The sequence below is a fragment of the Cicer arietinum genome, chromosome 7 (genome assembly GCF_000331145.2).
Source record: "Cicer arietinum cultivar CDC Frontier isolate Library 1 chromosome 7, Cicar.CDCFrontier_v2.0, whole genome shotgun sequence".
NCBI lineage: Eukaryota > Viridiplantae > Streptophyta > Magnoliopsida > Fabales > Fabaceae > Cicer > Cicer arietinum.
The window spans coordinates 55006203-55022170 of record NC_021166.2 but is presented as its reverse complement, the minus strand read 5'-3'; the positions used below and the strand labels follow the sequence as shown (position 1 = coordinate 55022170).

General features: G+C 27.8%; 2 protein-coding genes and 1 non-coding gene across 4 annotated transcripts; 1 reads left to right on the top strand and 2 right to left on the bottom strand.

Moving 5' to 3' along the window:
* Positions 1-2575: 2575 nt before the first annotated feature.
* LOC101511087 (AAA-ATPase At2g46620) lies at positions 2576-4735 on the top strand. The gene has a single exon (XM_004510577.4). It carries the CDS (start codon positions 2889-2891, stop codon positions 4338-4340), a length of 1452 nt encoding a protein of 483 aa, XP_004510634.1. The 5' UTR covers positions 2576-2888; the 3' UTR covers positions 4341-4735.
* Positions 4736-9756: 5021 nt separating this feature from the next.
* LOC101511394 (ras-related protein RABA3-like) lies at positions 9757-11336 on the bottom strand. 2 transcript variants are annotated; one of them, XM_012718678.3, is made up of 2 exons: positions 10907-11336; positions 9757-10383 (listed from the first exon to the last, which is right to left on the bottom strand). In XM_012718678.3, the coding sequence occupies exons 1-2, from the start codon at positions 11158-11160 to the stop codon at positions 9942-9944; spliced, it is 696 nt and encodes a 231-aa protein (XP_012574132.1). In that variant the 5' UTR covers positions 11161-11336; the 3' UTR covers positions 9757-9941. The 2 variants fall into 2 exon arrangements, with proteins under 2 accessions (XP_012574132.1, XP_004510635.1); XM_004510578.4 differs by having other exon boundaries at positions 9757-10389; positions 10907-11332.
* A 1929-nt stretch (positions 11337-13265) lies between these two features.
* Positions 13266-13338, bottom strand: TRNAE-CUC (transfer RNA glutamic acid (anticodon CUC)). The gene has a single exon. It is a non-coding gene; the product is annotated as a tRNA-Glu (tRNA).
* Positions 13339-15968: the final 2630 nt, after the last annotated feature.

Sequence of the window (15968 nt, the reverse complement as noted above, 5' to 3'; positions counted from 1 at the left end):
ATATATAATAAAATTTATATCAAAATAATATATGTCTTTTTATTCCAAATATTAAAGGAAAAATAAATATATTTTTTAACCAAATAATTGAATTACTAGAGTTCATACTCCTGGGAATTAGAGGGTTAAAACAAAATAAAATAAAAAATTATTTCTAAATAATATAATTTATAATATCATAAAATATAAAAAAAATTAAGAAAATAAAAATTTATTAAGTTATATTAAAATCTAATTTAATTATTGTTATCTCTTTTTAATTAAAAAAATATAGAAGAAAAAAATTAATTAGAAAAGGAGAAATTATTATTAATATGGCGACACTAATGGTTTGTTGTACTATAAAATATATAAAATGAAATATGAAAAACATAGTCTTTAAGAAGGCAAATATTTTGCCAATAAAAGACAAATTGTTTAAATTAAATGAAAGAACAAAAACGGTTGAAGGTTTTTAAAAGATAGGTCAAATTTAAATAATATTGTACAAATAATAAACCAAGTGATGGTTCATCATGTTGCCTCAATTTTAATGTATATAAAACCATATTTAAAATATAACGAAATATGATAAATCAATATACACATAAATTTTGATTCAATGAATAATTATTTATTTCTTATTTTAATAGTTTTGAAAAAATTGATCGCCAATAAATGCCAAATTTTATTAATTATCTATTCTAAAGACCATTTTCAGACATCAACATATATAACATTAATAGATATTTATATATTTTAATAATTTATTTCGAAATTCAATCTCTTGTGAGTGGTATGAATTTATATAAATATCATTCTTTTTAATTTTTTTCCCTTAATTGCCCTACTTTGAAACTTATTTCCCTAAATGTCCTACTTTATTTTTCTCGTTTTTTGGGGAAGCGACCACCTGAAGAGAAAATATTTTAATCTCAATAGAAGGTCGTTTTCTGGGGAAACCACCTCTAACTAAGTACATTTTTTTGGTTATATTTTAATGTTTGTTTATTATTAGAATTATTAATTTAATTGTTTAAAAAATAAAAATACTAATAATAAATTAAAATTAAATACATTAATAAATTATAAATAAATTTTATATCTTAATTATTATTATTATAATAAATAATTATTATACTTATAATTAAAAATTGTTACAATTAAAATTATTAAATAAAAATAATTATATTATATTATAAATTTCAAAAAAAAATAAATTAAATAATAATAACAATTAAATGAAAAGAAACAACCACGATGCACAATCTCAACACTGAAAAATTGTAAAAACAATTAGGAATCGTGAAGATGAAACCAATAGCTCACATGTTCTATGGAACCTGTTGATACTATGTCATGAATTAGGGTTTGATGTCCTTTTGCTTTGATATTTCTCCATATAAATAATTATTACAATATTTACATTTCATAATTACAAATTAAAGAGATCAAATCAAATCATGATTTGTTTAACTTATTTTTGGAAATCTAACAAATATAATTATAAATTAATATTATTTTCTGATTCACGCTATTACTTAAAATAGTATACATTATTTTAAAGAGTTTAATATAAAGAGTGTGATTTTATACTCATGATCCTATATGGCATGTCTAGTTGTTTACTTGCTGTACAGATTTTCATGCCAAAATGCTAATAACAAAAGTTATTTCCATGTCAACATTTCTTTCTTGTTATTCTGATTTTTTGTCGTTAATTTAATGTATTTGTTTTATTTTCATGTTATTAATATAATTTTTTATTTATTTAATTGTTATTATTATTTAATTTTTATTACCATTTAATATTTTTTTTGAAATTTATAATATAATTTAATTATTTTTATTTAATTATTTTAATTATAATAATTTTTAATTATAAGTATAATAATTATTTATTATCATATTAATAATTAAAATATAAAATTTATTTATAATTTATAAATATATTTTATTTTAATTTATTATTACTATTTTTTATTTTTAAATAATTAAATTAATGATTCTAATAATAAACAAATATTAAAATATAAAAAATAAAATATACTCAGTTAGAGGTCGCTTCCCCATGAAACAACCTTATATTGAGTTTAAAAATTTTTCTCTTCAGGTAATCACTTCCCCATGAAACGATTTACTATTAAAAAAAAAAGGGTATTTAGAGAAATAAGTTTCAAAGTAGAGCAATTAAGGAAGAAAAAAATTAAAAAGAGAGATATTTATATAAAAAATTCATGAAAATCATATGTTAAAAGATGTCGTTTTCTTACATGTATCTCAATTATTTTGAGCTATTTATTTCTCTAATTACACACAGATAATCTTTTATTTATTTATTTGTTTATTTATTCATTAAAGTGGATATTCACCCAGTTAAGAAATAATGAGTTAAAACTGAACATTTTTATAATATACGAATTCTTGGTAAAAGAAATTAGTCAAAAATAGTTATTTATAATAAAAATAATTGAACTAATTTGAAAATTTTCCAAGGTTCTTTTATTTTACCTAATTCCGCGTTGAAAGGGAATTTAAGAAGGCAGATTACGGGACCTTTTGTGATGATATATATCTTCCATATAATCTATTTTTCTAATAATGAAAAACATTAAACACTTAAAAAATAAACGAACTTCGAATTGAACACGTAGCTGTCTCTTCTGCAAACACAAGCGAAGGTAGAGCAAGCAATAAAAGCCCAACACAAACACGACGCAACAACAATTCTTCTCCTTGTTCCACAACCCAACACTCTCACAAATTCAATTCTACATCCCAAACATGAATTTCCCCCAAAAACCAAAACTCTATCAAACTCTACACCCACAAATACAATACTAACAACAAATACCCAGTTGTAGAGTAGTACCAAATTGTGTCTATTTAATTCCCTTCATTTTTTGGTCATGATTTTTTACAAAACCATATTCCTAGTTCTCCTCACTGCCGTAGTTTGTTTCGTAATTCGATGGTTATTATTCAAAACGGGATTAATATACGCCACAAAGAAACTGCAAAGAAAGTTACAAGATTGTTTTCACGTTTACCAATACCTCAAAGTCCCCGAATTCAACGAAAACATGCAACGAAATGAGTTATACCGTAAAGTTTCTCTTTATTTACATTCTCTTCCTTCTCTCGAAGATTCTGATTTCACAAATCTCATTACCGGTCACAACCAAAACGATATCGTTTTATCAATAGACTCAAATCAATTAATCGAGGACCGTTTTCTCGGCGCTACTCTATTCTGGTCTAATAAAAAAACCGAACCGGACAGAACCGGTGCGTTCGTTCTCAAAATTAGGAAAACCGATAAACGCCGAATTCTGCGGAGTTATCTCCGCCATATTCACGACGTCTCCGACGAGATAACGAACAGAGGAGAACGTGATTTACAGTTATTCGTTAACGTCACCGGCAGTGACGGCGGTGGTGGCAGACGAACGAGGTGGAAATCTGTTGCGTTTACTCATCCAGCGACGTTTGAAACTATGGCGATGGAAACGGATCTGAAAAACAAAATCAAATCGGATCTCGAATCGTTTCTCAAAGCGAAGCAATACTATCGGCGAATTGGCCGAGCGTGGAAACGGAGCTTCCTTTTGTACGGTGAATCCGGTACCGGCAAATCGAGCTTCGTCGCCGCGATGGCGAATTTTCTTTCCTATGATGTTTATGACGTTGATCTCTCTAAGGTTCGCGGCGATTCAGATCTGAAGTTTCTCCTCTTAGAAACGACAGCGAAATCGATCGTCGTCGTGGAAGATCTCGACAGGTTTTTAACGGAGGAATCGGATTCGGCGGCGGTTACGGCGTCGGGAATTCAGAATTTCATGGACGGAATTCTAAGTTCTTGTTGCGGCGAAGAAAGAGTGATGGTGTTCACGATGAACAGTAAGGAGTTTATCGATCCGAATTTTCTTCGACCGGGTCGGGTTGACGTTCATATCCATTTTCCGGTTTGCGATTTCTCGTCGTTCAAGACGCTTGCGAATAGTTACCTTGGAGTTAAAGAACATAAGCTGTTTCCTCAGGTGGAGGAAATTTTCCGGCACGGCGCGAGTTTAAGCCCTGCCGAGATCGGTGAATTGATGATTGCGAATCGGAACTCACCGAGTCGGGCTATAAAATCGGTTATAGGGGCGTTACAAACTGACGGTGATGGGAGGGGGTATGGGGATATGATCGTACGGCAGATAGAGGATGGTGACGTGGACGAAGTTCAAAACGGTGTTCTATGTGGCGTTGATGGATTCTCTACGGTTAAGGATATACGGAAGCTGTATGGTTTGTTTAGATTGCGGAATGTCAAAAGAAATCGCTCGTCGAATTTATTGGTCAACGTGGGGGGATGATTAATTGGTAGTACTCCTTTGGAAAATTGGGACTTTTTTTTTTATTAAAGGAAATTGGAATTTTGTTCATACAAAATATTAGGTAGTGCATTGATTGGTTGGATATCCAATTAAAACTGTTCATATTGGTACTTTAGAAATGATTTGTAAAGGTTTACTAGAAATTAGAATTAATTTTTTATTATAATTAAGAGCATGTTTGATATAGGATAGAATTATTAGCAAAAGATTTTTTTTTCTAGAATAACAAAGGAAAACTTTGATATTATAGTTTGGACGATAAAACCACCCTGTATAGTTTTGTTTTTCCATACCCCATTAGATGGATTCAGTCACTTGTCATGCATAGTTTTTCACACTAAAGAAAAAAGTTCAAGATTGTGCATTTTCTTTTATCTTTCTTTTCATTATTTTTCTTATTAGAACCATATTATATTATAAAATGAAGTTAGTTAGAATAGCAACACAATCTTAAAAAATAGATTAAAAAATAGAGATAATCAAATCGCAAATAAGAAACACAAGATATTTGATCACGGGAGTTTGGCAAAATGTGTCTATGTTTTCGCTTAGCATATAAGCCATACTCAACAAAATGTTAGCAAAAAAAAAAAGTACATTCACTTTCAACCTCAACTTTTAGTCTAACCAAAACTTAATACGACTTCCTTTCATGCTATGTATATCATACCTCATGACTTATCAAGGTAATTCATATTCTAAACCTCTCGACCATCATAATCATATATTGACCTGAATATCATAGCGTTTGCAAAAAACACCCACTGTCAGACATCACCCACATTGGCACGAGCCTAAAATGTCCAACTCAAATATAACATGGATTGACTACAAAAAAAGCCCAATACAAATGGAGTAAGCAAGCCCAACATTGAGGACCAGTCTAGTAAAGACCTCATGTGATGACATTTGCATCAAAGAGCGATGCATGGCATAAACTACCTATGACGTCATCCTTAGAAGTGCAAGTGGTAAAAGGCAAGGAATCTACAAGCATTGACATACTTATAACGTCTCATGCATTGTGAAGCACACTACTTATCGCGGTACGTAGTTGCATCGCAACTAACAATTTCACTATGATCTCAATGATCATCTTAATGATAATAGCAATAGATTGCAATGGATATGAGTCCATCTACTCAATGAATAAAGGGTTCACCTCTCGAGTATCACACACCTTATTCATTACTCATTTTACTTGTTATCAACTTATACTTTGCCTTAGTATGGCATCAGCTTGTCTTTGCAAGCACACCCCTCATTCGGAGTAAGAGCATACACGAAGAAGAATACCAAATTGGAGTATTCCAGTAACACCAAACTTGGAGATCACATTACCACCACTAGTCATCAACCTTGTGAGTTCATACAAGAACAAGATCTATCATTACGAGATCTTTTTCTAGTGGCTTTACTTCATACTACCAGTAATGTTTAAGGTCATCAACATCACACCTCAACAAAGCCAATATCCCCACCAAGATCTTTTGCTCGAATGAGTGGGCCTCAAAACATTAACAGGATTACCTAGGTAGCTTAGCTCAACAAAGCCAAGGGCTCTACCTAACTTTCAATTTGAATTAGAAGACCAATAAGCAATATCTAGATTATCGCAGTAGCTTACCTCAACAAAACCAGGATCTCAAAACATTAGCAGAATTATATCAGTAGTTTATCTCAATAAAGCCAAGATCCCCATCTAGCTCTAATCAACTTGAATGAATAAGAGCTCAACACCTTATAAGGATGACTTCGATACTCCAACAAAGCTAAGTCCCTGCCTCGCTCTTCAGCTTGGATATGAGGATTTCAACATCACAGCAAATAACCTCAAACACTTTAACCATGAGTCATTTGAAGTGGAATGAATAGTCATAAGAAATGGAGTTTGAATTGTGGCCCTTTTAAAATTTAGTTCATACACTTTAATTGATGTTTTACTCAAGATTAAACTTGGTAATTAAAAGTTGATTAGTAATCTCTTAATTAACCAGAACGTCTGGACAATTTATATTAAGTTAAGAAGTTGTAAATAATAATAATAAAGTGTGATTTGTATGTGCAAATAATTAAATATAAGGGATAGAAAGATTACACACAAAAAGCATAGTGGTTCACCCAACTCGGGCTAGTCAAGTCCTCGTAACCGTGATATTTTCACTATGTACTTGAGAACTATAATATTCTCCTTCACACATTTTCTCTTTGATCACACCTTAATCAATTACAATCTTCACCTTTCAACCTAGAAATAATTTTTACATTCATCTTTTAACTTTGAAAGGATTTTCTCAGTCAGCTTTCAATCTAGAAAGGATTTTTACAAACACGCTCAATCTAACACAAAACATAAACTTGAGTTAATTTCAATGTGTATCATAAAAAGTATTTGAGATCTAATGATTATTAACTCTTTGTTTTAGATAAATAAAAAAAAACTCAGTAAATAATTATCTACAGGTATAGTGAAAATACTGAAGTTAGCTTGAAGAGTTTTAACTTGTTTTTACTTGAACAACTGGTGGTAGATCGCAAGTTGAACTATTGTCGTCATCTTCTAATTGATCTTCATTTTATAGATGAAGAAATGCTTAAAATAGTCAGTTTAATACAAATATAGCAATTGAATAGTCTTGCCAACTATCAATTGATTTCTTTGAAACAATATTCTTATTTACAAGTATGTCCAGAATGTTCTTCTTCAAACTTAGAACGTTCTTCTTTAAGTTTTAAGGAAATCTTGGGCGCGAAGGATGAATATATTTGTTGAGACAAAGTTGAGTCAGAAGCATGCACAAATGTAATGTCAAAAAGTGTTTTTGTACTGCACTTGAGTGTTTTGTACTGGCTCCCAACTAATCAATCTGAAGATCAAAATTGCAGATCAATCTCCATGTGTTTTTTGCAAGTGGACTTTCACTATTTGACTTTTTGATGCTTGATTTCTTTTGAGTTACCAATGTATGAATTATATCACTCCAAGACAAACTTTCAGTGGTCCCAAAACTGATTCATTTATCCTTTGTCTTTTATTTAAGACAATGAGATTGTTCTGCAATTATTATGTCATCAATCTAGGTATCATTCTATATTTTTATTTTTACAAGTAGACCTTCAAATATTGATTTTTAATTGCTTATTAACTATTGGAAATCCCATGTGCAAAATATCAACTATTTTACTACATGTTGTCGTTCCAAAAAGATCCTTAGTGTCAATTGTTCTTTAATATAACAATCAAAACATTATGGTGAATGTTCTTTCATCATTCTTTAAAAAATGACTTAATAAATTATTTAGCTCTGAAATGATTTCTTCTTCAAAGTTGATTCTTGCCATTTTACTGAACTATTATGAATATTTATGAGTGCAATGAACTTGTTCAACATGATAACATTATTTCATAACAATTGAGAATGTTGTCATTTATACGATAGGAGAAATCTTTTGTTGAAGCAATATTATTTCTCTTGGTGTTACACATATTGTGTCTTGTCCATCAAGTATCTCTGAGATACTTTAGTATATGTATGAATGTATTTGATACTTTGTTTATGAAGATGTTATCTTGAAGATGCAATAATCATTCTTTTGAGTGATTGATATATTATATGCTATATTCATTTTGAGATTCTTTCATGAAATGTTATTTGACTTCTTTATTTATTTTTATATATGTTTAAATCTATAGTATATTATTAGACATATTTCCCAAGGTATCAAATAATCATTTTGATCAATTCTCCTTATTCTTTGGTTCATAACATTCTTAACACTTGTTACATTTGATTCTTGAGACAACTTTTGACTTGTTTGATTCTCATAGGTTCATAAACGTGTTTGAAAGATTGTCTTCTAATATCTCCATGAAATAATCTTTTGACGCTAATTTGATTCTTTATTTATTAAGTAGATACTTATGCATTTGTTGATGTCAATCGTGTCTTGCTTGTCCACTTATATGACTCATGTTCCTTAAATAAAACCCAAGTGCAATAGTTAGTAGATCATCATTCATAAAACATAAACATTTATTTCATAAGATTTGTTGTCATTCAAACACATATCAAAAAAGGTTTTTACCTCAACATCGTTTATTACTTATGTTAGGCAAAGAGAAACAACTTCACACAACTTAACTTAAAGCAAAGGAGATTATAATTTGGCTAACATGAGTCTATAAGCAAAGAAATAAATTTCATGTTTTTTTATAAAAGGGGAAGACACTACATATGGATATGAGCTCCAACCCCAACACAATAGCAAATGATCTAGATTGACGACTTCTTTCCATCAAAGCATCTCGACTTCTTTACAAATAAATGAAACATACATGACTATATGGCTTACGCCTCATCAATTACACCCTCTCAACATGAAAATGACTTTGACGTTTCACAAAGAACTTAGACCACGATGATCAGAACAAATTGGTAAATATTCTTCTATTGTACAACAATTTTTATTGGGTGAAAAATAAATGCTAACCTTTTTAATTTTTAAATAATTTATTATTCAATAACAATAAGAAATAATATCAAAATTGATAATATATATAATGTGTGAACTACACTTATTTTGATACATTTTTAAATGCGAAAAATATAGAGTATAAATGCTTATCCAACGAACACTTAATTTGTCATCAACAAATAAAACAAATTCAGGAGAATGTCTCTACGGAAACACACGTAGCCATAGTTTACATTGATAGCTGTTAAATTTGATAGTGATGTATAGTTTTGAATTAATCCTATATATGAATTTTTCTTGGAGGATTGAATAGGCAACAAATTTCAGAAATGTCACGACTTGATAGTTCAGAGATACACGAAATCTCAAATTTGGAACGAGTTGGTAAGTGTGTGGTTGGTGGCCCATTAGAATTTTTTTTTTGTGAAGTGTGGCCCATTATACACTTGCACCACTAATATATTATTATTATTATTATTATTATTATTATTATTATTATTATTATTATTATTATTATTTTACAATAATAACTTGTAAGTTTGAAAATTTAGAAAGATAGCTTCTTTTTGCCAAATATCAAACTTCACATGTTAGGAAATCGAATTTTCAACTGCAACAGAATGAACATGTGGAGAAAAGATGTGAAAAAGACTTTAAAGGTGAACTAGTAAGATATTTAGTAAATTTTAATAAAATATTTTTTTTCCTTTTTATTATTAAAAAGTTCACAATTTTACTAAAAAAAAAGACCACATTTAAATCACCTTTTAAGAGGTCCATGTTGGAAACTTAATTTTTAATAAATATTGTAAATGTGTGTTTTATTGACAAAAATATTATAAAAGTGTTATAAATGTAATGAATGAGTAATAATCATAATGAAACAGGATAATTACCATTCAATTCTTAGCATAGAAAGTAAGACCAAATGAAATCAATTAATTCTCACCAATCATTATATGCACACACATATACTCCATTTAGAATGAAAAATAAATATCTAAAAAATTGATGTATCTGATATTTTTTACTCTGCTTGATTTTCTTTCCAACCTTCAAATCAAATACAATATATAACTTGATCTTAATAATTAGCAAAATTAATTAACAAGAGCAAGAAGACAATTTCTTGATCTCAGTAATTTCTAATTCAGCACCTGAGATTACATCAATCTTTGAACCTTTAATTGTAGAAGCAGCATCATAGTAACCATTACCACATTCCAATGCCTTCTTACAAACCACCCTATTAATCTCTTCAAACAATTTGATAAATGCAGTCTCAACATTCTCACCAGTGAGAGCTGAAGTCTCATAAAAGAATAGTCCTTGTTCATCAGCAAACTCAATTGCATCTTCAGTAGGAACAACTCTCAAGTCAACAAGGTCACCTTTGTTACCAACTAGCATGATCACAATGGTGTTATCTGAATGTGATCTTAGTTCCTCAACCCATTTAGCAACATGATCAAATGATTGTCTTTTTGTTATGTCATACACTAACATGGCCCCTAATGCTCCTCTGTAGTATGCACTTGTTACTGCCCTGTACCTTTATCACCAATACATTTTTTAGGTATATATAATATGTCAAAATAATATATCTAAACTTTGCACTAATGTTTTTAAAATCGAGTTATTCCAACTAATTCAACCGACTGAACTAGAGAAACAACTAGTTCGTCGATTGGTTTGATTTCAGTTATATCATAGTTTGCTTGAATCGAGTTAAACCAATAGGATTGACAGGTTAAACTGCGACACATTCATCTAATTTATTTTGTATGTTTTATTTATTCATTATTAGATTTAACTATGTTTAAATCGATTGAACCAATATGGACTCATCTAATAGGTTGCACATATTAAATATTGGACACATCAAAATGACATAATATCAAAGGAACTAGTAAGGGAACTATGAAGCAATGACATTAACACTAGACAATATGGATATTAATACTTTGACACTAATAATTTTTACCAGACACATTTTTAATATATATAATTAGGAAAGGAGTAGAAAAGTATAGAAAGAAATCAACACAATAGAAAAGTGAGAGATGAACCTTTCTTGGCCAGCAGTATCCCAGATCTGAGCTTTGATAACTTTACCATTAATAATAACAGTCCTAGTTTGAAATTCAACTCCAATAGTTGACTTAGAGTCAAAACAGAACTCATTCTTTGAAAACCTTGACAGTATTTGTGTCTTTCCTACTGCTGAATCCCCAATTACAATCACCTTAAACACATAATCTATTTTCTCCTCCATATCATAATAATCTATTTTCTCATTTCCATTCTCACCATCATGGATCATTTTTCTTCACCTTGAAAATAAACAATAGGTTCAAAACTAGCCTCTTATAAAATCTTGGACCTAGTTGGTCTTACTCTTCCACAAACATGTTAAAATACAACAACTTGGTCTAACTAAATATTGGTCTTATGGGGTCAGTAGAAGCATGTATAGTAGCAGGGAAAAGCTAGGAAAAAGATGAACTAGACAAGACCAATATTGAATAGGCATGGAAGTGGGGTCCACTCTATGTCTTGCTTTTAATATTATGTGACACTATTACTGTTCATGTATTAATATTTATATATATATTTGTGTCACGTAAAAATATTGTTAATTTAATTGAGTAAATTATTAATTTAAATTACAATAAAAGTTATATTTTAATTATATAATTAATTATATTTTTTAATATACTTTAAATTAATTATTTATTGAATAAAAATAACTATAATTTTACGTGTGATTAATCGTGTGTTGCTCGATGTATATATGAAAAAGTAAATGGCGATAAATATATAGATATATTATTCATTTATTATGTTGTTTGGAGTAAAATTTTACTTGGATGTTTAAGTAATTTATCATGTTAGAGTCTTGTAAATCTTAAGAAACTTGATTAGAAGCAGGGAGACTTAAAAAAAAATGGTACAAGGACATGTTTTTTGATAGAGATTAATCAAGTAGATTAAAACATTGTACTTATAAGCATATAGTTGAATTCTTTTAAGCCAAAAAAGAAAATATTGTAAATACAAATTAGTTGATCCCAAAATTTCTAAAAAGTTATAGTGGTTTGGTTTGCATCAGGTTGAGGGAACCGGGAATTATGAATAGTTAAAAGTGTGTAGCTTTGGTCTTAATTTATGGCGCAATCCAAGGACTAACGACTTCTCTTTTCCATTATTCTTACCCTTTTCACTTTTTAGAATATATCAATGAGTATGATATTATTAATTTGTTGGAAAGATTAAAGAAACGTGGGAAGGAGCAATGTGTTAAATGTTCAGGATCTTTAAGAGACCTTAACATCACATTTTTATCCAAAACTTTAAAATTCGTTTGCGAATTGTTTTTAGAAAGTTAAACCTATATTTTAATATATTTGATATTTTAAAATGTTCAAAAGAACAACATGATAAATGAGCATATAATATCATGTTATTTTAAAAAAAAAAACATCAAATATATATCAAAATATGAAACTATGAGATGTTGGGTTCAAATTCAGTATAAATGCGATTGAGATGAGGGACAAGAGCCCCAATTTTGTAGGAACACCAAAAAAAAAATTCCTTTAGTAATATTTTTTTATTAAATTATCTCAGTAATATTAATTAGAATATATAAATATTAAGATATAAAAAATATATAATTAAAGTTATATTCAAATAAAAAATTAACAATTGTCCATTTAATAGAAGATTTAAGCTGTATAGTACACTATATTTGAGAATATTTTTAATTTTGTTGAGTATTAAGAGTTAGAACATTCTTTAATAATAGTTTAAATTAAATTATGATGTAAACATCTTGAAACTTGTGAAAATGTGATTTTTTTAATCTTAATAGTGAAATTTTGTTCAAAGAATTAGAAGTCATTGGATATGTTTGAACAATAAAATCAAATTATATATTATTAAATCGTTTGAAAATATTTAGTTATTTTTTCCAATACAGTCACATCTTATAGAATAATATTAATTATTAATTCAACTTTTGTATTTCGTGGAATTTGTTCTTTTAAATTGAATGAATTTGTTCAAATCTTACTTGAAATCTACTAATTCATATCATAAATTAAATAGTCTTGTTTTAATTTTTATATATTTGTTTTACAAAAAATAAAAATTAAAAAAAAAATCTTAATTACAATTGAATTATTAATTACTTTAAAATAAAAAATACAAAAAAAACATTTACATAATTACAAAGTCGTAATTTTTTATTTATTTATAACACCTAAATTTTAAGTACCATGTTAAGGACATACTATGCATAACTCTATATTGCAAAATTATCTAAACATATGTTTCTATGTATTGCTTTATAGTATGTTAGGTGATCATGCAAACAAGTTGGCTTAAAATATCAATTAGGGAAGTAAAGGAAAAAATTAAAAAGAATTCCGTTGCCGGGACTTGAACCCGGGTCTCTCGGGTGAGAGCCGAGTATCCTAACCAACTAGACTACAACGGATTGTTGAACAATGTTATATACACGGATATATAATTTTAATATTCTTCTGATACCACCAATGTGTTTCCACATATAAATATTATAAATTAAACACTTAATTTGAGACGATATGAGAATTTTCTGATCAATTCAAAATATTAGATTTTTCTATTTTAAGTTTACTCATTATTATATTTATTCGAATTTAAGGACAAAAGTAAAGCATGTTTAATAAAAAAAGTAAAAAGTATGTAATATTGCCCAATAAAAATTTGATCGGTGTCATATACATCATAGTTATATATATCAATATAATTTGCACTTACATATATCCATCTTAATTTGTGTCGACTTTGATTAAAAAACTTGCTTTAAATAGACGTAGATTTCTTCAAAATTACCATATGAAGATGGAATTGACTTAAAGAGTGTTGATATTTATTCCACACTTGCTCTCAATCTATCCTACTAGTAAAATTATTATTATTTTCAAATTTATATAGATTTACTTATTCGATTTATTTATTATTATTTTATATATATATAACAAATTTTAACTTATCTCTAAGAAAAATATGTTTTTTATGTTTTAATTTAATTATTATTTTATTTTATTAATTAAATAAATATTACTTTTAAATTTATTATTTTATATATTTATATATGAACGATTGTGGAGACAGGCAGAAAAAATGGACCTTTGTCAGAGACAATGATCTAAATTTCAACTCCAACAAAAATAAAGACGAATGTAGATTTTTCGATTAATCGAAGGAAAATTGAAGCAGACAAAATCTACTGAAACTCATTCTCATTCCTAACCACAATCAATTAAAGCATACCCTACATGAGCCTTAAAAAATAGTAAGTTACCGTTATCAATTTCAAAATTTAATTATCGTTTATTTTCCTTTAATTTCACACATAGATGGTAAAATGAGTCGGGTCGCCTATTTAGCCCGCCCTGTGAATAATCCGCTAAAAAGTAAATTTTATTATTTTATATATTTATTTAAATATTTTATAAAAATAATAAATGCAACCATAATAAATTAATAAAACTAAATGTCAAAAGAAAACCAACATAAAAAAGTCTCAATAAATTCATCAATATTAAATAATCCCAAATAATTTATTATAATCTAGTTGATGTGACATTATACTAATCAATAAAAATTTGTAAATTAAAGAAATATATTATAATTCACTATATAGTTTAACTCTACATTATAAACATGCATTTATATGTTATTTTCTTCATAATATATTAATGCACCAATAAAGGTTATATGATTCAGTTTTTTTTATCCTAATAAATAAAATTCTTTTTTTTTTGTCTTAAAAACTCATATTTTTATTCATTTTTAATTTGAGTTGGATTTTTAATTGGACTGAATAAATCAATGAACCAATTTCGGTCTTTGAGTTAAGTTAAGTTAGAAGAAAAAAAACTAAAATTATACAAAAAAAAATAACAATCTTTTTAATTTGACAGACCAACTTGTTCTGCCATGTATTCGCCTCTTTTATGAGTGAGTTAAATGAGGCAAACGTAGGTGAGTTTAAATCTTCAACTCAACTAGTCTAAAATAGTGGATAAAACGGACCGATCCGACGAATTCAATTTATTTTATCATCCTCACTTCATACGATCTCACCATTTTCTCCTCCTGCTCAATGTAGGCGATGCGTAAACACAAATTCAATGCAAACTGACATCCAAAACACAAAGATGAAAAAATTGAGAATTGACGAATAAAAATTATTTTATCCGTTTTTAAATTATAACTGAATTGACAAATATTGAAACTGTTAGATTAAATATTGTGTATTAAATTTAAACCTATAATTTTGCTGTTATGTGTGAGTTTTTTTTTGTAATTATAATATCTTATTAATAAAAAATATATATATATATTTATTTTATCCTTATAACTTCTGAATAAATACAAATGAAAAGCAAAAATGTATTATTAGAGGTGGATATTAATAGAGGTTTGGGTTTAAAAATAAATTAAAAAGATGTCTGATGGATGCATTGTATATGTGTGGTGGTCACAGTGTTAATTAATTAATGACGACTGATTTAGTAAATTTCAAAAGTTTTAAAAAATTAAGGTTTTTTAGGATTTTTTTGAAAAATTGTGAGTAACTTATTCAACATCCAACAAAAATTAATGATATAAATAAATTTGCAAATGAAACAAACATTATTTTAGTTTGTAGGGTACCACTTCAAAAATTACTTATAATAAAATTGGATAGATGCATTATATAGAAGGTTTGTTATGCATTATCCTAATGAAAAAAAAAATTATATTGTAAGCACATCACAAATATTTATAAATATAATTTTAAAAATAGTTATAATAAAAATTAAATATTTTTAATAATTTAAATGTTGTGATTGATTAACAATATAATTTTTTTTTACATTGACCATGTATATCATTTAAATTCTATAAAAATTGAAATGATTTCATATACACGGTAAGTGTAAATAATTTTTACAATGTCAATCAATCACAACCGTCGTATCATTAGAGACGTTTAATTTTTACCATACATACCTCTAAAATTATATTTCATAAATAGGTGTAATATATTGATGGTGTAAAACATTTTATACCGACAATGTATGACAATTAAAA